General features: G+C 46.9%; 1 protein-coding gene across 1 annotated transcript in view; it reads left to right on the plus strand.

The window, feature by feature from the left end:
* The window catches only part of SLC4A5 (solute carrier family 4 member 5), a 90416-nt gene that overhangs the window by 52511 nt on the left and 16141 nt on the right, over nt 1-21764 (plus strand). The window contains exons 13-20 of the mRNA XM_040623308.1: nt 97-230; nt 926-1197; nt 5326-5384; nt 7639-7839; nt 11830-11943; nt 13169-13330; nt 14151-14329; nt 15549-15621. Coding sequence (XP_040479242.1) covers nt 97-230; nt 926-1197; nt 5326-5384; nt 7639-7839; nt 11830-11943; nt 13169-13330; nt 14151-14329; nt 15549-15621 — 1194 coding nt within the window. The remainder of the gene's footprint in view (nt 1-96; nt 231-925; nt 1198-5325; nt 5385-7638; nt 7840-11829; nt 11944-13168; nt 13331-14150; nt 14330-15548; nt 15622-21764) is intronic.

Raw genomic sequence — 21764 nt, forward strand, 5'->3', positions numbered from 1 at the left:
TGAACACTGTGGCCTGAGCCCTTGGCTGGGTTCTAGCCAGTACCGAGAGGCCCCTTCTCCTGCCTCCATTGAGCCTCATACTCCTCATGCCCCCAGGGAGTGATGGAGAGCTTCCTGGGCACTGCCATGGCCGGCTCCTTGTTCTGCCTCTTCTCGGGACAGCCTCTCATCATTCTCAGCAGCACAGGGCCCATCCTCATCTTTGAGAAGCTCCTCTTCGACTTCAGCAAGTAGGTGCCTTTGGTAGCCCCTGGTGCCTGCTCTTGCACCTAGGGCAGTATACCAAGGCCAGGACAGGGGAATAGGCCCAAAAGGGAGGCAGGGGTGAGGAGGAGGTACCAAAGCTGCCTTTATTACCTATGGGAAGGACTGCCAGGGGGTCCCCCCTGACTCCCTCCAGCTACTTGCCTTTAGCCATCCTAGTGCATTTTAGCATAGCTGATAGGGAGACACCAAGGTAAGACAAGAGGAGACAATTCCCACTAAGTGTTTATGAACAATTATGACTGGAAGTCAGTGTGGCCTTGAGCTGGATGTCCGAACGCTATACCCCGAACCAGGCAGCTCCTGTCACCACTCTGGGCTCAGTTGCCTCATCTAAAACATGAGGCCATTTTAAGGCCACCCCCTAGCTCCATCACCCTGATATTTCCTGTTTTTCATTTACCCTGGGTGTTTGTTACCAAATGTGTGAGAATTGAGATGTCTTAGCACCTTCCTGCCACTCCTGTGAGATTCTTTCCCAGAATTTGCAAAGATGAGACAACCCCACCCAGGAACTGTCCCTGTCCCTGGTCTTCTCACAGTTCCTAGGAGGGCATCTGTGCCACAGGAGGGACAGATGAGCCACTAACAGTGGGTCTGGGGGGCCAAGCTCATCCAAGAGCCCTGGGCTCGAGGCCCCTTCCTTCCCTCTGTCTTCCAGAGGCAACGGTCTGGACTACATGGAGTTCCGCCTCTGGATTGGCCTCCACTCCGCCGTCCAGTGCCTGATCCTGGTGGCCACGGATGCCAGCTTTATCATCAAGTACATCACCCGCTTCACCGAAGAGGGCTTCTCCACGCTCATCAGCTTCATCTTCATCTATGATGCCATCAAGAAGATGATTGGCGCCTTCAAGTACTACCCCATCAACGTGGACTTCAAGCCTGACTCCATCACCACCTACAAATGCGAGTGTGTCGCCCCTGACACAGGTGACCGGTAATCCCAGATGTGCCCTGGGCCCCCACCACTCACTCTCCCCCCACCACAGCTCTCTACTCAAATGTAGGAGATACCACCCTGAGAGGTATCAGCCCCCTTGGGTGGTAACAAATGACCTGAACACTACCTGGATGTCCATCTGCCAAGGGTTATGTAGAAAGAATTCCTGGGGTGCCCAGGTGGCTCAGTCGGTTAAGTGCCGACCCTTGGTTTTGGCTCAGGTCATGATGTCAGGGCATAAGATCGAGCCCCGCATCAGGCTCTGTGCTGAGCATGGAGCCTGCTTAAGATTCTCTCTCCCCCTCTCCCTTTGCTCCCCACCATCCCTGCTATCTTGCTCTCTCTCAAAAAAAAAAAAAAAAAAAAAAAAAAAAAAAAAAAAAAAGCCTGCACTGGGTGGGAGGTTGAATCAACCAACTGATCAACCCGCTAATACTCAGTGTCGTTCCTGTGGCATTCCTTACTGACCAAAACAGTGTCATCTGTATAGTTAGGGCTTCCTATAATCTCAACCCCTGGCCTCCCTTCACAGTCCAGTCGTGCCCTCAAAGCCTTCAGTGGGCTGTGCCTGGGGTGGCCAGGATGCTGCGAGCAGAGACACCCACAGATACATAGATCTAGAGAGAGAGAGAGAGAGAGAGAGATACCCATCCATATATCTTTGAGCACCACCAAGATGGACTCACAGAGAGCAAACTGAGGTCCAGAGACCACCCAGGGACACAATGAACCTCAGTTTCCCTAGGTGTGAAAGAGGGATATCAATGCTGGCCCTAGCCAGTCTCATGGAACTCTTGTGAGGCTTTCAAATCTATACCAGATTAGACTGGAATTTGACACAAGTAGATTTTGTGTTCTTTAACACTAGAACACATGTTATTGATAAAAGAGTGATCATAAGTCAATCCAAAATATTTACTGTACGGTCACTGTGCACCTTGCTTTAGACTAGGCCTCATGGAGAGGAAGATCTCCTGACCTCAGGTAGTATAGTTTTGGTAATACCCCCTCTCTCTCTGCTACTGCACTGGTTTTGTAAAGAATTCTAGACTTACTTTTTTTCTATCATTAATTTAGACTTATTTCATTAAAATCCAACAATAGGTGAAGTTATCATTTGTCCCAAGCCAGAACATATTGCTTGCCCAGGGGATGGAAAAGATCCTACTTGCAGGCCCTTTTCATTCGGCCCTGGATTGAGTCTCTCCTCTGTGGCCTGGGCCCCATCAGGGCACTCCCATTTGCTGCTTGTGCCCACTGGACGGTGGCTTCGTTGTACTGACTGAACACAAATGTTCCCACAAATATGGCTTTTGGAAGTACATGGCCTCAATCTCCTTTAGAAACAGTCCAAATTCTGGGGTCATATGTGGCACTTTGGTCGTTCTGAGAATCATCTGTCCACAGGAGAAACCAAACAGACATGCCCTAAGAACAGGGGACATAGGTTTGGATTTGAAGGCCTTAATAAAATCTATTTGCCTCCAAATAGCGCCCCCTCTGGTCTTGCCCAGGTGCCTGATGTCACCTCATCATGTTGGGTCACTCTACTGCCATGGTTCTCAAAGTGTGGTCCTCATAAAGCAGCATTAGCACCTCCAGGAACTTGTTAGAAATACAAATTCTTGGGTCTCACCCCATACCTGTTAATCAGAAATTCTGCGGTAGGACTAGCTGAATAGTAAGAAGCCTTCCAGGTGATTCTGATGCATGCTTAAGTTTGAGAATTGCTCTATTGAACTATTAGTAATGTGTAGCCATTATTAGCCACTAACCCTGGTAAGATTAGATTTTCAGTTTCTTCACCAAGAGTAAAGGAACTGGAATCAGGACCAGTTCATTTTGATTAGAATATGAAAAGGAAAGTTCTTGACCACAGGAGATGGGGGAGGGGGGACCTAAGTGAGGAGGGTTTCTTTCCCAGTCCATGGGCCACTTGCTTACCAAATGTCCCATGTTCCTAGCTTTACTGCAAAGTCCAGTCTGGCAAAGGCACCCTATCATTCTTCCCGACTCTTGACTCTTGATCCTAAGAGCTCATTGTGTGGGGGTGCTCTTTTTAAATTTAATCTTGTTTCCATTGTAACTGGTTTGTATTCTATTTATGGATGCTGCATACACTGATTTGGCTGCTTTCAATCCCAAGTGAGTACCACTTTGTAAACACTAGAATTTAAAAATATTTGATACTTGGACAGTTTCTGGAATTTTCCATGTTATATTTCATCCTTCTTCATCTCAAAGTGGCTTTCAGATAAACCCTACCCAATAAAAAAGAATGGCTCAGCCTAAGCAGAAGACATCAAAGGAGTGTCTGGTCTGACAAGCTTGGGCAATGGAAAGGCGCCTGAACTCCCTAGGCTCAAGTGTCGACTGGGAGTCCTCTAGTGTTTGTGAGGGTAGCCCTGAGTTAGCCTTGCCCACTTTCTCTTCTCTGTTGTTAACTGTGCGTCATGTTGTCTTGGTCAGTGGTATGAGGTAAGGCAGCAGATGTCCTGATTTGTAAGTGAAGCTTTCTTCAGAATAATCATAACATATCTCTGGTTTGTAGAACTTTTAGGAATATTCTGCCCTGGGTCAAGAATGAATTCCTTAGTTGCTCCCAGCCCCAACTACCCCAGAAGTGGGCAACACAGAGGAGAGGGGCCCTGTGATCACATCCATCCCATGACAGCTTTTTGGAAGTTGAAGGAAGCTTCAAGAATAGCCTCTACTTCACTCTGGGTTCCTAACCAACCATGGACAGCTAGCAGGAGCCAAATAGCTTGCCATGCATTTCAGATTTATTGCCAGCAAGCTGCCTAGCTGGCCGCCTCCCTCCCACCCCCAAACCTGCTGCATTGAAACTACTTAATGAGCCTTCACTGGGTGAAGAAAGGCAAGGAGGACCTGGCCCTTCTCCACCCATGCAGTGCAGGAGTGAGAGAAAAGGCAAACAGCAGCCTCCAAGGCCTGCCTTTTTAAGGAATGGCTACATCCCCCAGGAAGGGAATTACAGCTCTCAATTCTTCTCGTGGCCTGTGATGGGAGCCCTTTTATATGCTCTACTTACAGTTCGGGACACAAGGCTGGGTAGAGGAGTGTCCAGACGAGGGATGTGCTCAACCGCTCAGAGCAGCACTCTGGGTTCTGATTCTCCTTCAGGTCCTGGACTTGGGTTTAATATTCTGCAGCATGCATTTAGGGGCAGGTTAGAAAATTCAATATCAAAGCCAATGTGTTCTTACAGTTGACCTACAAAAAGCACATGTGGACAGGGGCTGGGAGAGAACGGCAGCATTTGTACAGGAAGGGACACCTGCCGTGTAGAGCTTGGAGGCACACAGTCTGGGCCAGTCTGCCTGGGATCCGAGCTGTGCGACTGGGGCAATGGGCAGGTTACTTAACCTCCCTGGGCTTCAGTGACCTCATCTTTAAAAAGGGGGGAGATAGGGGCACCTGGGTGGCTCAGTCATTAAGTGTCTGCCTTCGGCTCAGGGTGTGATCCCAGAGTCCTGGGATTGAGCCCCTCATCAGGCTCCCTGCTCCGCTGGGAGCCTGCTTCTCCCTCTCCCACTCCCCCTGCTTGTGTTCCCTCTCTCGCTGGCTGTCTCCCTCTGTCAAATAAATAAATAAATCTTTAAAAAATTAAAAAAAAATAAAAGGGGGGAGACGACTTGGGAGTTTAGGAACTTGGCCAGATGATGTGTGTAAGGTTTGGCATAGTGTGTGGCCTAGAGTGAGTCTTGAAAATGTCTTAGAGCACAGATGTGGATCCAGGTGCTGGTAGGGATTCACAAGGCCCGTTACCCACCAGCTTGTGTCCGCACTGTGTCTTGGCAGCAGGTCCCTTACTTTGGTTTTTAAAGCCAGCGCTTCAGGGTCAGACAGGAGCTGTCCTAGACTGACCCAGTGGGTCTGTCAGAGCTCTGACCCAGGCTCCTCCAGCACCCCTGTCCTCACTGGGCAGAGTGAGGAGAGTGGCGAGAGGCCAGGGCACGATGAGCTGCCCTCACAAGGGAAGTCACTCCTGGGCTCTGAGCAATGGCGGGAGATGGAAAATGTGGGGACCTGGCGAGGGCCACAGGCTCCCAGCCCAGCAGCTGCTGACCCTTTCCGTGTCCTGTGCTCATCCACAGCGAATACAACCGTGTTCAATGCTTCAGCCCTGCTGACACCAAACACCAACACTTCTCTGGTAAGTGTCCTCTCCTCTTACTCCGACATTCAAGGGCTTTTGTTTGTGGGGAGAGTGAGAGAAATTGGGAAACAGGCCATTTCATGGCAAGCCAGACTTGCAAAGGTCAGTCCCAGTTGCACATCAGGGTCACCTGTGGAGCTGTGTAAATGCATACTTTTATTGTAAGTATATACTGTCAAAACCTCCCCTTTAAAACATGTCCTATTAAATCCATGTGCATAAATACCACACACACAGGCTCACACACATGAAGGGGAGGCAGAGGTGAGGAATGGTTGCAGAAACAGCAGTATGAACACAGTTTCCCAGCCAGGTTTCCACCTTCTTCCTTGCCTTTCCACCTAGCACCTCCTACTCCCACCTAACAGTGCCACTCCCCAGCCCCAGAAAGGTTGTTAATGCTACTGCTCCGAGTCCCTGTCATGTCTGGTCTGCCTCTCCCCAGAATGATGAGCAGTGGCCCTCAGGAGAGGGGCCCAGCCTGAGTGGCTCCAACGGTGGGAAGTCCAGAAGCAGCAGAGTGGCTCCTGGTGGGCTTTGGGGGAGATCTTTGGACTTTCTGTGTCCCTGAGGTTGCTCCTTTAGTCACCCCTGCAGAGGCAGCCCACTGCTCAGTTGGCAACTTAACCTAAGGTCTTTCAAATATCTGATTTCGAGGGAGGAAGAATGGAATCAGCCAGTGCCTATGCCTGGATACTTACTATGTGTGAGGTACTGGGTACACTCTGAGGGCTGAAAGGACACAAAAAACCAGAGGTGGCCCCTGCCTGCCTTCCAGCTTGCGTGTAATATACGTGTGGAGATGAACATGAAGGCTAACGGGACAGAGAAGCAGAGAATGCCATGTGTCAAATATAGGTCAAATGTGTCCTTCCAGCCAAGGAGACAGGAGGCACCCTGCAAGCTGGAGAAGAAAGCCTCAGAAAGTGGAATGTCATCTGGTCTTGAAGGTCAGGAAAGTTGGTTCCCTAGAGAGCAGCACATTCCAGGCCCAGGGACCAGCACAGACAGAAGGGCAAACAAGGAAAACACAAAACATGTCCTGAGGACAGTGCGTGGACCAGCCCGGCCGAGACAGCCTGAGGGTGTGGGGACCACAAGAGATGAGCTGGGAGAGAGATGTGGGGCGGCACTGGTGGGGCAGTGGAAGCATCCTGCCCGACAGGGGGCAGCTTTAATAGCTTCGGTGACTGAGGGAAGCCCTGACATTCAGCAGATGTCTTGCAAATCTGGATTTCTCTCTTCATGTGGTGTTTTCTGATCCTGAGCTGTCCCACAGTATGGCGGTCTCACATTTCCAAGAGGGTGAGAGCAGAGCCTGCAAGGCTCCTCAAGGCATTGGCTCCAGAACCTGCTCAGAGCCACCTCCTCCCCATTCCTTTGGTCTGAGCAGACCCAGGGCCAGGCCAGGTTCAAAAGGGTGGAGGAATAGACCACTTTTTGATGAGATGACATTTGGTGTAACGTGGAGGCATGTGGACACAGGGAGGCGTGAGTCATTGGAAACCACTATTATATCAAAGTCCCACACCCCCCTTAATCCAGACATTCATTACAGGTGGTTGCAAACACCTGTTTACTTCATTTTTCAGGTTCCTGTATATTTATGCAGTAATTTTTTGAAATGTATATGAAATTTTATTATAAATTATTCTGCTTTTATTACACTTAGAAACGTGTATGAACACGTATTTGTGTATATACACATGTATGTCTATATATGCACTCATGCATACACTGAGATGTGTGTGTATATATATATATATTTCCATATATGTAATTGTTTTGTGTACCTGGATTTTAGTCATCTAGACATGAAAAGGGGAAGTGACTGACCCAAGAGAGATCTGACGAGGGTGGGGTGTAAGCCCCAACATGTGAAAAGCTGTGCATAGAGGAAGAGAAAGGAAGAATAAACATAACATGCTCCAGGAAAGAGATCCATAGGTGACTGAGCTGGTAGCCAAGCCTGCCGTAGGAGAGGGCATCCCACCGTCCGAGCTGCTTCTCCTCACTAACTCAGCAGTACATCCTAGAACACACTGGAAACACTTGTCAGCTCCTAATCTTCCCAGGGGCCCTGCAGTTTGTTGTTCCTTGACACAGCCTGTCTCCAGGAACATAATTCTGTTGCTGGGCCCTGTGGAGGATCGGAGGGGTGTGGGGGCTGCCTGAGGGACTCTAGGGGCAAGGATACAGCTGACTCCCCAGGAAGGCCCTGACCCTTTCTCTCCTGTGCTTGGTCTCCAAGTACAACCCCCTTAACCTCACAGCACTGGACTGGTCTCTGCTGAGCAAGAAGGAGTGTCTGAACTACGGTGGGCAGCTGCTTGGGAATTCCTGCCAGTTCATTCCAGACCTGGCACTCATGTCCTTCATCCTTTTCTTTGGGACGTACTCCATGACCCTGACCCTGAAGAAGTTCAAATTCAGCCGCTATTTCCCTACCAAGGTAAGCTCACCCTGCAGTGAGGAAGGGGCCTGCAGTTAGGCAGTTCAGAAGGAAACCCCACTGAGTTTCCCTCTGAGGGTTCTGGCCCACTGACAGGATGGATACCACTACCTCAGCACTGGCTCACCCACCAGGATTTTCCAGATTGAGAGCACAGATTTGGAGTCAGAGAGAAGTGAGTTCCCTTGTTATCAAGCCCTCTTGGCAACACTTGGTATTGTAAGACTTTTATCTTTAGTCTTTCTGTGCAGTAGTATCTCATTGTGTTTTTAAATTTTTCATTTCCCCAGTAACTAATGAAGTTGAAAATCTTGTGTGTTTATTGGCCACATAGCCATTTGACTTTCTTCTTGGAAGTGCCTATTCAACTCTCACACATTTTCTATTGGGCAATCTGTCTTTTTCTTTCTGATTTGCAAGAGTTCTTTACATATTCTAGATAGAAAACTTTTTGTAATCATATGTGTTGCAAATATCTTCTCTTATGTGACTGGCCTTTTTACTTTATTAGTGGTATCTTTTGACTAATAGAAATTCTTAGTTTTATTGTAATCAAATGTATCAGAATTTTCCTCAAGGAAAATATTGGACAAGAAGATATTCTGTTGTCTTCTAAAAGTGTTATTGTTTTTCCTTTCATGTTATATCAGAATTACTTTTGACATACAGTGTGAGATAGTGTTTCTTTTTATATGTATATAAATAGAACTTTTTAAAAAAAAGACTGTCTTTTCCCACAGCTCTGCAATGCTTCCTTTGCCAGATGTCAAATATTCAGATATGATGAGGTCTGTTTCTAGGTTCTTTATTCTGTTTCACTGGTTTATTTTTCCGCTTATTTCATAGTCTTCATTTGTATGGCTCATAATAAGTCTGTATGTGTTATGGACCAAACTCTCCCTCTTTGTCGTCCTTTTCTAAGAATCATCTTAAATTTTACTAAAATAAAAACTTGTTGGAATTTTGATAGGATTACATTGACCCTAAATGTCAATTTGGGGAGGATTGACACCTTTTAAATTTGGAGTCCTCAGATCCATGAATATTCTGTGCTTCACCATTTATTTGGGTCTTTTTTTCTCTCCATTTTTTTTCTTTTTCTTTTTTCTTCTTCTTCTTTTTTTTTTTTTTTTTTTTTAGGTTTTGGCCTTAAGCTCTTGCACACTTTTTATTAGATTTAATCTTAAGCCCTTGATTTTTTGTGTTATTGACATATTAAATACTAATTTTAATTGCATTTTCTGTAGTCAGAATAAAACATTAATTAATCAAAACAGCACTTGCATACATGAGCAATAGCTGTGCCATGGGGAGGGATGCTCAGAAGAATTTCAGCAACACACTTCCACCATAAATCCCACAAGCACTCTCCTAAAGCCATCTTTCTAAAGTTTATTTATCTTTAGTAATCTCTACACCCAATGTGGGGCTCGAACTCATGACCCCAAGATCAAGAGTCTCATGCTCTACTGAGCCAGCCAGGCACCCCTCTCCTAAAGCCATCTTGAATAAATATTACTGCTACTACTACTACTACACCTGATGATAATGATGATAAAATTGATATAAATAATTGAATTTTTCTCAATATTTATTAACAATAAAAGACTGTTTAAGAAGTTTTGCAATGTACGAGCTGAGGAAAAAACAGTGTGCTTGCAACACAAATGCATCCTTAAGACAAATTCCCTCCCTTCCTCCCTGCTTCCAACCAGATCATATCCAGGTAAGCTCTTTTGTAAAAGATCTAGAGCAGTGATTACATCTGAGATGGTCTATTTCCTGAAGGATGAAATATAATTCATATAGTAGGAAATTCTTTTATCACCAACATTTTCCCCCTTAAATTCTTACGAATTGCTCTGTTACCTCCTGGAATTTAGTGTTGCAGAGAAGAATGAGACTATACCACTTCGTACCCATCAGATTGGTAAAGATATGAAGGTCTTGGAATACCAAGTGTTGGAGGTGAAAAGGGGGGGGGGAATATAAATACGCACAAGCAGTTCAGCCGCTGGCCCTCTCCGATAGAGCTGAAGATGGGTTTGACCTTCCAGTGGGCATTTCCACTCCCAGGAATACACCCCAGAGAAATTCTCATATGTGTGCAAGAATGTTCACAGAAGTATTGATAATAAGAGGAAAGCAATGAAAATAATCTAAGTTGATATATCAAGAGGAGAATGAAGAAACAAATGGCAAACAGTCATACATTAAGCTGCAGTGCACATACACGTAGACCAGAACTATATCCACAAGGAAAAATAGCACCAACATAATATTGAGCAAATAAGGCAAATTGCAGAAGATTGCAAATAATATGAAACCATGTATGTAGAATTTTAAAATGTGCAAAACAACACCATATTTTGTTTAGGGCTATATACATATTTAGTAAAAGTATTAAGACATTTGTGGGAAGAATAAAGTCCAAATTCTGAGCAGTGGGTCTCTCTAGAGAGCAGAGACAGGGATGCCACTGGATCACAGAGAAGGATTGACTGGGTATATTTTCATAAGGTACGGGGAGTTCACAGCTGTTCATCATAGCCATCTTTATGCTAGGTCAGACCGTACGAAATGGAGTGCATTGGACTGTTTTGCCCTGCAAAAAAACGGCAAATTCATATGGTTTAACTTAATAACTTTTTGATCTGGATGCTGGGAATATTGCAGGAAAACAACTGTAACCCTGCACACTGCTTGGCTTACATGGTCAGAGTACTATAAAGCTGCTATTGATTTTCAACTTTCAGAATCACCTTACAGATAAACTACAGAAGACATGTGTTTATGGAACACAGTGCTCTCAGCTTTGGCAATGTAAAGATCCACAGGGAAGGGTCACAGGCGGAACAGGATGGGGAGGGGAGGTGGTGGGAAGGGAGGCAGCTAGCCTCACATGACGGGGCACGCCAGTGATTGGCAAAGTCAGCAGAAAGAGAAGCTTCACTGTATGATTTGAAAGTACAAAGGAAACCCATAGAGTTTGAAAATAACTCTCAAAGATTGGGATTGAGGAAAGGGCAGGAGGAACGGTGCAAGTAAGCCAAATCTTTATCAGTAGATCATGCTTTAAATTAATCAAAATATAAAAGTATAGCGTATTAGATAATGACGTGGAGGAAACCACCAGAACAACTAAAATCAAGCAGACATATGGGTACATCTGGAGTGAGGAAAGGTGAGGTGGCAGACTTGGCTTTCTACACCATATGGGTTTTTCATTAATTACAGATGTTATTTTAATAACAATTTTAAAGGGGAGTGGGGGTACAGGGAATGCTTTCAATGTGCCATCACCTGCCCTGCCCTGCCTAACCTCTTTCCCTGTTGTTCTCTGGAAACTGCTCTCTTTGAGGAGATATAGGAAAGGCAGCAGTGTGGACGTTGGTCAGAGGGCAGGGGGCGTGAGGTCGGGAACCTGGCCTAGGATGGGCATCCTGAGACACAGGAGCAAGAGATGAAGGACTCCTAGTGGACAGAAGGTCTGAGAGCAGACGGGTTCCCAGCAGAATCGGGGACCTCCGTCCCAGCCCACGTGGCCGCGCAGCCATCTGCCACACATTTTCAGGAGCTAGGATTTCCTTTAGCGTTCAGCCTTGCCCTCACCACCCTTTACGCGTGACCCAGTTCCATCTGTCACACTGGAAAATGTTTTCAGCAGTGGTGACGTGCCACATGGCTGATAACAATTCCCACATTCACGAACCTATGCCAAGCCGTCTGAATGTGTCATAGTGCAGCACTTATGTCTATGAGGTAGGTGCTATCATTATGTCCATTTTACAGATCAAGAAACTGAGGCTCCAAGAGATGCCCTGCTTCCCCAAAGTCACATAGCTGGCAAGGGCAGAGCCAGGATTTGAGCCTCGGTCTGCTGACGCTGAAGCCCGAGTTCTTACCTGTGCTCCTCGTGGGGCAGGGAAGGACTGAGCCCTCCGGGACGTGGGCAGGTGCTTCCCTCACTTGCCCATCTCCTTCCTGCAGGTCCGGGCCCTGGTAGCCGACTTTTCCATTATCTTCTCCATCCTGCTGTTCTGTGGCATTGATGCCTGCTTCGGCCTGGCGACCCCAAAGCTGCACGTGCCCAGTGTCATCAAGGTTTGCCCCTGGCCCCTGCTCTAGGCATTAGCCCTGCCTGTCCACCAGCTGCAGTTCCTTTCCCCTCTATGCCGATCGAACTTCCGTAGACTCTCAGCCAACCGACCTGGGGGGTTCTCTGGGTATGCTCCACCCTTCCTCCACACAGCCTCCCAGGGGGCAGTCCCTTGGGATGGTAGGTTGGGGACATATTCACAGTGAAATCCTGCTGTGGAGTCACGGACTGGGGAAGGTGCTGAGCCCCCCAACCCCCGCCAGCCCAGCAGAAGGCCCCTGACTTCCACTTATGGGGCTGTGGTCCCCTGGCTCCAGCAGTCTTTAAGCGGGGTCACCTGGGGTCTGTTGAAAATGATCCCTAGAACACTGATTCTCAGAATGTGGTCCTCAGACTAACATCACATCATCACCTGAGAACTTGTTAGAAATCATCTTCTCAGCCCCACCCCAGACCTGTGGAATCAGAAAGTCTGGGGATGGGGCCCAGAGTTCTGCATTTTAATCAACGCTCCTCGCCCCCCACCCCCGCCCCTGAAAAGGCCTGCCGAGCTTGAGAATGACTGCCGCAGCAAGTTCCAATCAGTCCTGAGTTGGCGCTGTTTGCTTGCAGCTCAGCTCAAGCCGGCTCCCTCAGGAAGGGGCACGAACCACCTACCCTGGGCGTGGGTACAGGGTCTAGCACGGGCCCTCCCTGCCTTTGACAGCTTGACCTCTCACGATTGCTTCAGGGTTCTCTTTAGTAGCTTAAACACAAAAAGTACCTCTTGCTCTTAAGTAAAACAAAAGATTTCAGCCCAGCTCCTGCACAGACGAGCCCTTGTTGTTAATATGCAAGTCTGAATTAATGTTTGGGGTTGTACAGACCATCCTGAAATGCTCCCCAGACAGATGACTCAGAGGAGAGGCAGAAGCGTCAGGCACCAGGCCCGTCAAATTCCTTATTCTCACCTGTTGGGCCTCATTCCTGCGTCTCGTTACCTTGCAGTTAGTGGACTGCACGCTCTCTCCCAACAGCCTGTGGCTCTGCACCTCCCCATTCCCAGCCAACCCCCGCGCAGCAGACACCATGCCCTTCCCAAGGCTGTCTGCATCTGTGGCCTTGACAGGAAAAGATTGCACTCACACAGCACCCCGGAGCGGAGGGAGGTCAGGGAGAGTGGGGCCCTGGGCCACAAGTGCACTGGGACAGGGGAGAGAGGAAGGGGCCGTTTCCGTTTGCTCCGCTCAGCCCACTCGGCCTGACCGAGGCTGGTTCGTGGCCCCCTTCGGGAAGAACCCTTGGTGGGTGTACCTGGCGAGCACCCTGCCCGCCCTGCTGGTGACCATCCTGATCTTCATGGACCAGCAGATCACCGCCGTCATAGTCAACCGGAAGGAGAACAAGCTGAGGGTAAGGCGGCTGCTGGGGGCAGGAGCACAACCTCTCTCTTCCCCCAAAGTCAGAAGGAGCAAAGAAGGAAGATGGTGTGTCTATCAAAATGTGGGGCCGTTTATAAAGCGAGATGTGAGGTCAGAAGACTGGAGTTCTGGTGCATGTGTGGGCAGATGTGACCTCCAGATGCTCCAGATGTGGGTAAGGCCACCAGGGCCAGGGTGATTTGATCCAAGGACCAGGACCAAGGCCAGGGTGGGCCACTAGGCACAGGCTCCTTGCTTGTCCCCAAGTGGCCTTTCAGCTCTGTGCCTCCTGACCAGGAACTTGGGAGTCCAAGCGCATCTGGGGTTTTGACCCAGAACCCTGAGGCAGAGGAGAATCCTTAACCCTCCTGGTCCCTGCAGCTCCCCTCCCTGCCTCTGGGTTTGAAGAGATTCAGGCTACCCTTCCCCCATCCCAATCTAAACCACTCTTAGCTTGGCCTAGAGCCTGCCCTGGCCAAGACCCCTCGTTCATGAATTGCAGAGATACTGTGGCCCCTGGTAGGAGCCCTTCTTCCCAAGGACCCAAGCCCAGGGCCTCTCCAAGCCCAAATGCCCCTCGCCTCCCTTTCCTGTGTCTCTTCCCCGGCTCAACAAACCCTGGGGTTGGTGATGCCTGAACACCTCAGGGTGGTGACATCCTAAGAGTACCTAACGGAGGCCGAGGGGAGCCTTTGAGCCATGTTCCACAAAACGGCTGCTCTGGGGAGATTTCTATCTCCCTCCCCCCAAACCAACAGGTGGTCAGGTGCAGACCCCCGAGACAGCTTCTCCCCTCCCACTACCCCATGCAGAAGGCTGCTGGCTACCATCTGGACCTGTTCTGGGTGGGCATCCTCATGGCCCTGTGCTCCTTCATGGGGCTCCCCTGGTATGTGGCGGCCACCGTCATCTCCATCGCCCACATTGACAGCCTCAAGATGGAGACGGAGACCAGCGCCCCTGGGGAGCAGCCCCAGTTCCTAGGGGTCAGGTAGGTGGGGAGCAGTGACTGGGGACCACCCGAGCAGCGGTATTTAGGTGGGGAGAAGGGAAGCAGGTTTTTCTTACCATCAAGTTATCTGGGCAAAAAGGGCCCCTGTTCTGACAGCCCAGCAACTGTGAGAATAGGAGTGATATTCCCAAGGGAGAGAGGAGGGAGACAAAAATTCAGTTCTAAGTGGTGCTTTTTTGGTAATGGATTGTAAGCAGTACGCCACCACGACCCACGTGCACACTGACCTCTCACCTGCATGGGCTACTCAATGTCCCCACTGCCCCCTCTGACCCGTCCTCTTGTCTCTTCTTCTTAAAGACCCCCGCCCCCACCGTTCCCCAGCTCCTCCTGTGGGTACAGGTCCTCCCCAGTCTCCATTCTTCTGGAAAGTCTTCCCAGGACCACTCCCACTCCCTAGATGGTGGCCCATGGCCTGTCACTTCCATGCCCTCCTCCTCCTCTCATGCCCGCGTCTGCTCCCTTACCTGTTACTGGCAGCCATGTGCATCTTCCACCTCTTAGGGCCTCCAGGGTGAGCCCACACCAGACACTGGCTGTCCAGAGACTTTCTCCTCACTGCCTCGGGACACCTGGGCTACCCAGCCTGCCCCGGCTGAGCCTTCTCTGGCCAGGGCAGGGTCCCGTCCTGGAATCCTGAGCCCCAGAGGACTGGGCCTGAGCAGTGTGCCCCTGCTGGCACCTGGATTGCTGCCTGGGCCTGGGCACTCAGGAAAGCATAGCTGCTCTCCCGTCCCTCACGCCGGCTCTGCCAGCCTCCGATTCCCTTAGTCATGCCCCACAGACATGGGATCTTCCTGCAGTCGAAGGACAGGGATCATTAGCAGTGCACATTCCCATTTCATCCTCACAACGACTCCCAAGGCAGTTGCCACTATCTTGCTTCTACTGAGGCTGAAGACATGGAGGGCCTCGCCTGATGCCACACAGCTGAGCTCGAGGTCACCGCTCCAGCACCTCCACCATTAGTCACTGCACTGGACACCCTCCCAAATGCCCCTCCAGCTGCCTCGTCAGGGCTCCCTCTCTTCCCATGAGCCGGTCAGGGCCTCAGGCAGCAGGTTTATTCTCTGGAATGGGGGAACAGGGCAGAGGCCAGGGCGTGGACACCACCATTCGGTGCACACAGAGGGCCAGAGGCTAGAATGGTCAGGGAGCCTCTCCCAGTCCACCCTGACCGTGTGCCCTTGTCTGCTAGGGAACAAAGAGTGACCGGCACCATCGTCTTCATCCTGACGGGCATCTCTGTCTTCCTGGCCCCTGTCCTGAAGGTGAGGCTCTGCGCCCTCCACCAGGGCCTGTCAGCCTGCGAGAGCACCGGCCGGATGCGTCAGGGGTCGGGAGAGGGTCTCCATGTGGACCCTCAAGGGGCAGGACCCGAAGAGAGGTTTCATCATCATCCTTGTTTTCTGGAATATTGCATTGTTTAGCAGCACCAGGCAATCCTCACTGCTCTTTTCCACTCTTCCCAGGGTCCATCCTCCCCTTTCTGGAGGACGCTCCTCCCTCAGAAAGTTTGGCCAAGTTCCATCCCTTTTGTCTTCCTTCTTCCTTCCTTCCTTCCTTCCTTCCTTCCTTCCTTCCAAGATTTTATTTATTTGTCAGAGCACAAGCAGGGGGAGCAGCAGGCAGAGGGAGAAGCAGACTCCCCACTGAGCAAGGAGCCCAATGTGAGACTTGATCCCAGGACCCTGGAATCATGACCTGAGCTGAAGGCAGCCGCTTCACCAACTGAGCCACCCCGGCGTCCTTGGCCGAGTCCCATCCTTGCTTAGATCAGGAGCTTGCCGAGCTGGCTGTGTCTCCACGCTGTGGTTTAGGGCTCGCCAGACACCTCTTTGCTCACCTGTCGTCTGAAGCTTCACACTTACAGGGGAAGGCTTCTGTAGATTTTCCTGTGGCCTGTTCTCCGCTCCTCTGTCTTGCAATGTCTTGGGCACGTAACTGATTTTCCCCCCACATGGTTTGAAGCTCCTTTTGCTCACGTCCCTCCAGACCACCTGGAAGAGACGAAATCAAGTGGGAGTTCGTTCCGAGTGGGCGTCCACGACCCCTCTCTGCTCAGGTTTCTCCGTCTCTGCCATTCAGCTGCTCACCTGTTCTGTTCACCTGCTGCCATGACACAGTACCGCAGACCGGGCAGCTGAAACACTTATTTTCGCACAGAAGTTCATGATCAGAGTGTCACCAGGTTTGGTCTCTTCTGAAGCCAGATACGGGGAAAAGTTGATTATTGCTCTGGCCATCATGGAGAAATTTCCGTGAGTCTGCCTGGCTCCAAAGGCTCTGTCTGATATTGTCTTTGTATTCAATGACAAACGATCGGAAAAATCCTACCCTACCCCACCCCCCAAAATCTTACCCAGGTTCTTTTCAAATAAGAGTAGAAAAAATATAATATTGTATTCACCACCAATTATCTATTTGATAAATTTTATAACAGAGAAGACCTATCTAGATTTTTATTGATCATAAGATTTAGGATTTCTCATTTGATTGTATTAAGGTATATATCTTTTCATTTTATGTGTTTATTTATATTTTTATACCTTTTTATAAAGATAGGCCTTCAGAAGAAGTCAACAACTTTGCACATAGCTCTTCAAGGACAAACTGATTCCGCTCAAAACTGCTCCTTGGCATAATAGCTTAAGTGTCCTTGAGGCAGACCTTCCCCATCACAACTTGACAACTATCCATGGTCTTCCATCTTAACCAAGCAAAATAAAATCATTTCTAACAACAACAACAACAACAGACTGGCTTTCAAAATCGTTTTCGTTAAGTGATTAAAGCATTATCACTAGCTGACGCCAGTACTAAATATTAGGGTAATTTTACGTTAAAGGGAAGATATTTTATATAGCCAGTTCAAGAAAAATATAACAACCCAGATCTGAGGTCCTAGATTTAATCCCTGCATTTATTTCCACCAAGAAGAAACTGGGTGGCTCAGTTGGTTAAGCGTCTGCCTTCAGCTCAGGTCATGATCCCAGGGTCCTGGTGTCAGGCTCTCTGCTCAGCAGGGAGTCTACTTCTCCCTCTTCCTCTACCCCCCGCCCCCCCCCATTTGTGCTCTCTTGCATGCATACACGCTCTCTCTCTCTCAAATAAATACATAAAATTTTGAAAGAAAAATTTTCCATAAAGCTTATTTAAATTTTTGCAACTGTGTGTTTGCCCATGTCTGTCAAATTAGGCATAGCTGAGTACATACCAGATTCAGAGAACTTACATTGGACAGCAGTCTACCCAAGACATACTCCAGTTGAGATCTTAACTTCTTTTCTTTTTTAAGATTTATTTATTTATTTGAGGGAAGGGGGGAGGGGCAGAGAGAGAGAATCCTCAAGCAGACTCCTTGCTGAGCATGGGGCCTGTCGCAGGGTTTGATTCCAGGACCCTGAGATCATGACCGGAGCCGAAACCAAGAGTTGGACACTTACCTGACTAAGCCACCCAGGCGTCCTTGGATCTTCGATTCCTGTTTATGTAGCAAACAGGGAAGAGATCTCCTTGGTGCCACAGATTTTAGAGGGTGCAAATTGGATCCTAGTTATTAGTGTTTTTATTTTTATCAATGTTTCTAAATCAATTATTAACTATACCTTTGTACCAGTTTCTCCAGTAGAATTCTGCTCTAGGGCTTCTCAAATTTTAATGTGTATAAAAATCACCTGGGAGGGGCATCTCTGTGACTCAGTCAATTAAGTGTCTGACTCTTGATCTCAGCTCAGGTCTTGATCTCAGGGTTGTGTGTTCAAGCCCCTCATTGGGCTCCATGCTGGGCGTGGAGCCTACTTTAAAAAAAGGAAAAAAATGTTTTCTTTTTATTTATATATCATATATATATTTATTTGTATGTGTGTATATATATATGTGTGTATATATGTGTATGTGTGTGTGTGTATATATATATTATATATATATATAATATAATATAATATATAATCTTTAACAAGATTCCCAGGTAATTATATATATATATATATAATATATAATATATAATATTATATATATATATAATTACCTGGGAATCTTGTTAAAGATACTAATATAACACTGTATGTTAACTATTCTGGAATTAGAATTAAAACTTAATAAGAAAAAAAGATACTGATTCAGTAGGTCTGGGTAGGGACCCAAAATTCTCCATTTAAAAAAAAATTTTTTTATTATATTATGTTAGTCACCATACAGTATATCCCTGGTTTTTGATGTAAAGTTTGATGTTTCATTAGTTGCGTATAACACCCAGTGCACCATGCAATACGTGCCCTCCTTACTACCCATCACCAGCCTATCCCATTCCCCACTCTCCTCTGAAGCCCCTCAGTTTGTTTCTCAGAGTCCATAGTGTCTCTGCTTCATTCCCCCTCTGATTACCCCCTCTTTTATCCCTTTCTTCCCCACACCGATCTTCCTAGTTCCTTAGTAACTTCATAGATGAGAGAAATCATATGATAACTGTCTTTCTCTGCTTGACTTATTTCACTTAGCATTATCTCCTCCAGTGCCGTCCATGTTGCAGCAAATGTGAGAACTGTCTTTCTGATAGCTGAGTAATATTCCATTGTATATAAGGACCACAACTTTCTTAATCCAGTCATCTGTTGAAGGGCATCTTGTTCCTTCCACGATTTAGCTATTATGGACAATGCTGCTATGAACATTGGGGTGCATATGGCCCTTCTCTTCACTACATCTGTATCTTTGGGGTAAATACCCAGTAGTGCAAAGGCTGTGTCATAGGGTAGCTCAATTTTTAACTTTTTAAGGGACCTCCACACTTTTCTAGAGTGGCTGTACCAACTTGCATTCCCACCAACAATGTAGGAAGGATCCCCTTTCTCCACATCCTCTCCAGCAATTGTTGTTTCTTGCCTTGTCAATTTTTGCCATTCTAACTGGCGTAAGGTGGATGGCTTAGTGTGGTTTTGATTTGAATTTCCCTGATGGCTAATGATTTTGAACATTTTTTCATGTGTCTGTTAGCCATTTGTATGTCATCATTGGAAAAGTGTCTGTTCATATCTTCTGCCCATTTTATGATTTGTTTATTTGTTTCTCACGTATTGAGTTTGAGAAGTTCTTTGTAGATCTTGGATACCAGTCTTTTATCTGTAGTATCATTTGCAAATATATTCTCCCATTCCGTGGGCTGCCTCTTAGGTTTTCTGACTGTTTCCTTGGCTGTGCAGAAGATTTTTATCTTGATAAAGTCCCACAAATTCATTTTATCTTCTGTTTCTCTTGCCTTTGGAGATGTGTCATGAAAAGGTTGCTTTAGCCGATGTCATAGAGGTTGCTGCCTATGTTCTCCTCTAGGATTTTGATGGATTCCTGTCTCACATCGAGGTCTTTCATCTATTTGGAGTTTATCTTTGTGTATGATGTGAGAGAGTGGTCAAGTTTCATTCTTTTGCATGTAGCTGTCCAATTTTCCCAGCACCATTTATTGAAGAGACTGTCTCTTTTTCACCAGATGTTTTTTCCTGCTTTATCAAAGATTAGGTGCCCAAAGAGCCAAGGGTCCATTTCTGTCTCTATTCTGTTCCATTGGTCTATGTGTCTATTTTGTGCCAGTACCATGCTGTCTTTGTGATCACAGCTTTGTAGTACAGCTCGAATCCGGCATTGTGATGCCCCGGCTTTGTTTTTCCTTTTCAACAGTTCCTTGGCGACTGGGCCTTTCTGGTTCCATACAAATTTAAGGACTATTTGTTCCAGTTCTTTGAAAAATGTCATCGGTATTTTGATCGGGATAGCATTGAAAGTGTAGATTGCTCTGGGTAGCATGGACATTTTAACTATGTTAATTCTTCCAATCCATGAGCATGGAATATTTTCCCATCTTTTTGTGTCTTCTTCAATGTCCTTCAAGAGTGATTTATAGTTTCTAGAATATAGGTCCTTTACGTCTCTGGTTAAGTTAATTCCAAGGTAACGTATGGTTTTTGGTGCTATTGTAAATGGGATGGAATCCCTAATTTCTCTTTCTTCAGTCTCATTATTCGTGTATAGAAATGCAACTGATTTCTGAGCATTGATTTTGTATCCCGCCACATTACTGAATTGCTCTATAACTTCTAATAGTTTGGGAGTGGATTCTTTTGGGTTTTCCATATAGAGTATCATGTCATCTGCGAAGAGAGACATTTTGACTTCTTTGCCGATTTGGATACCTTTTATCCCTTTTTGTTGTCTGATTGCTGTTGCAACGACTTCTAGTACTATGTTGAATAATAGTGGTGAGAGCGGGCATCCTTGTCGTGTTCCTGATCTTAAGGGAAAGGCTTCCAGCTTTTCCCCATTGAGAATGATATCGCTGTAGGCTTTTCATAGATGGTTTTTATGAGATTGAGGAATGTACCCTCTATCCCTACACTCTGAAGGGTTTTAATCAGGAAAGGATGCTGTATTTTGTCAAATGCTTTTTCTGCATCTACTGAGAGAATCATATGATTTTTGAGTTTTTCTTTCTGGATAAAATCTATGACATTGATTGATTTGCGAATGTTGAACAACCCTTGCATCCCAGGGATGAATCCCACTTGGTCATGATGGATAATCCTTTTAATGTACTGTCGGATTCTATTAGCCAGGATCTTGTTGAGGATTTTGGCATCCATATTCATTAGGGAAATCGGTCTGTAATTCTCCTTTTTGATGGGGTCTTTGCCTGGTTTGGGGATCAAGGTAATATTGGCCTCATAGAATGAGTTTGGTAGCTTTCTTCTGTTTCTATTTTTTGAAATAGCTTTTAGGAGAATAGGTATTATTTCTTCTTTGAATGTTTGTGTAGAATTCCCAGGAAAACCATCCGGCCTGGAGTTTTGTTTTTTGGAAGGTTGTTTAACACTGTTTCAATCTCTTCATAATTAATTGGCCTGTTTAAAAAATCAGTTTCTTCCTGTTTCAGTCTTGGTAGTTTATAGGTTTCCAGGAAGGCCTCCATCTCTTCCAGATTGCTTAGTTTATTGGCATAAAGCTGTTGATAAAAGTTTCTAATAATCCTTCCAATTTCATTGGTGTTGGTTGTGACCTCTCCTTTTTCATTCATAATTTTATTAATTTGGATCCTTTCTCTATTCTTTTGGATAAGTCTTGCCAGTGGTCTGTCAATTTTATTAATTCTCTCAAAGAACCAGCTTCTAGTTCTGTTGATCTGCTCTACTGTACTCCTGGTTTCTAATTCATTGATTTCTGCTCTAATCTTGGTCAACTGCTTCCTCGTGCGTGAATTAGGCCTGTCCCTCTGTTGCTGTTCCAGCTTCTTGAGGTGAGAATATAAAACTGCATTTTAGATTTTTCTATTCTTTTGAGCGGAGGCTTGATGGCTATATTTCCTTTAGACTGCCTTGCAGTATCTCATAGGTTTTGGACCGTTGTGTTTTCATTCTCGTTGGTCTCC

This window comes from Ursus maritimus, unplaced genomic scaffold, assembly GCF_017311325.1.
Source record: "Ursus maritimus isolate PB19 unplaced genomic scaffold, ASM1731132v1 scaffold_6, whole genome shotgun sequence".
Classification (NCBI taxonomy): Eukaryota; Metazoa; Chordata; class Mammalia; order Carnivora; family Ursidae; genus Ursus; species Ursus maritimus.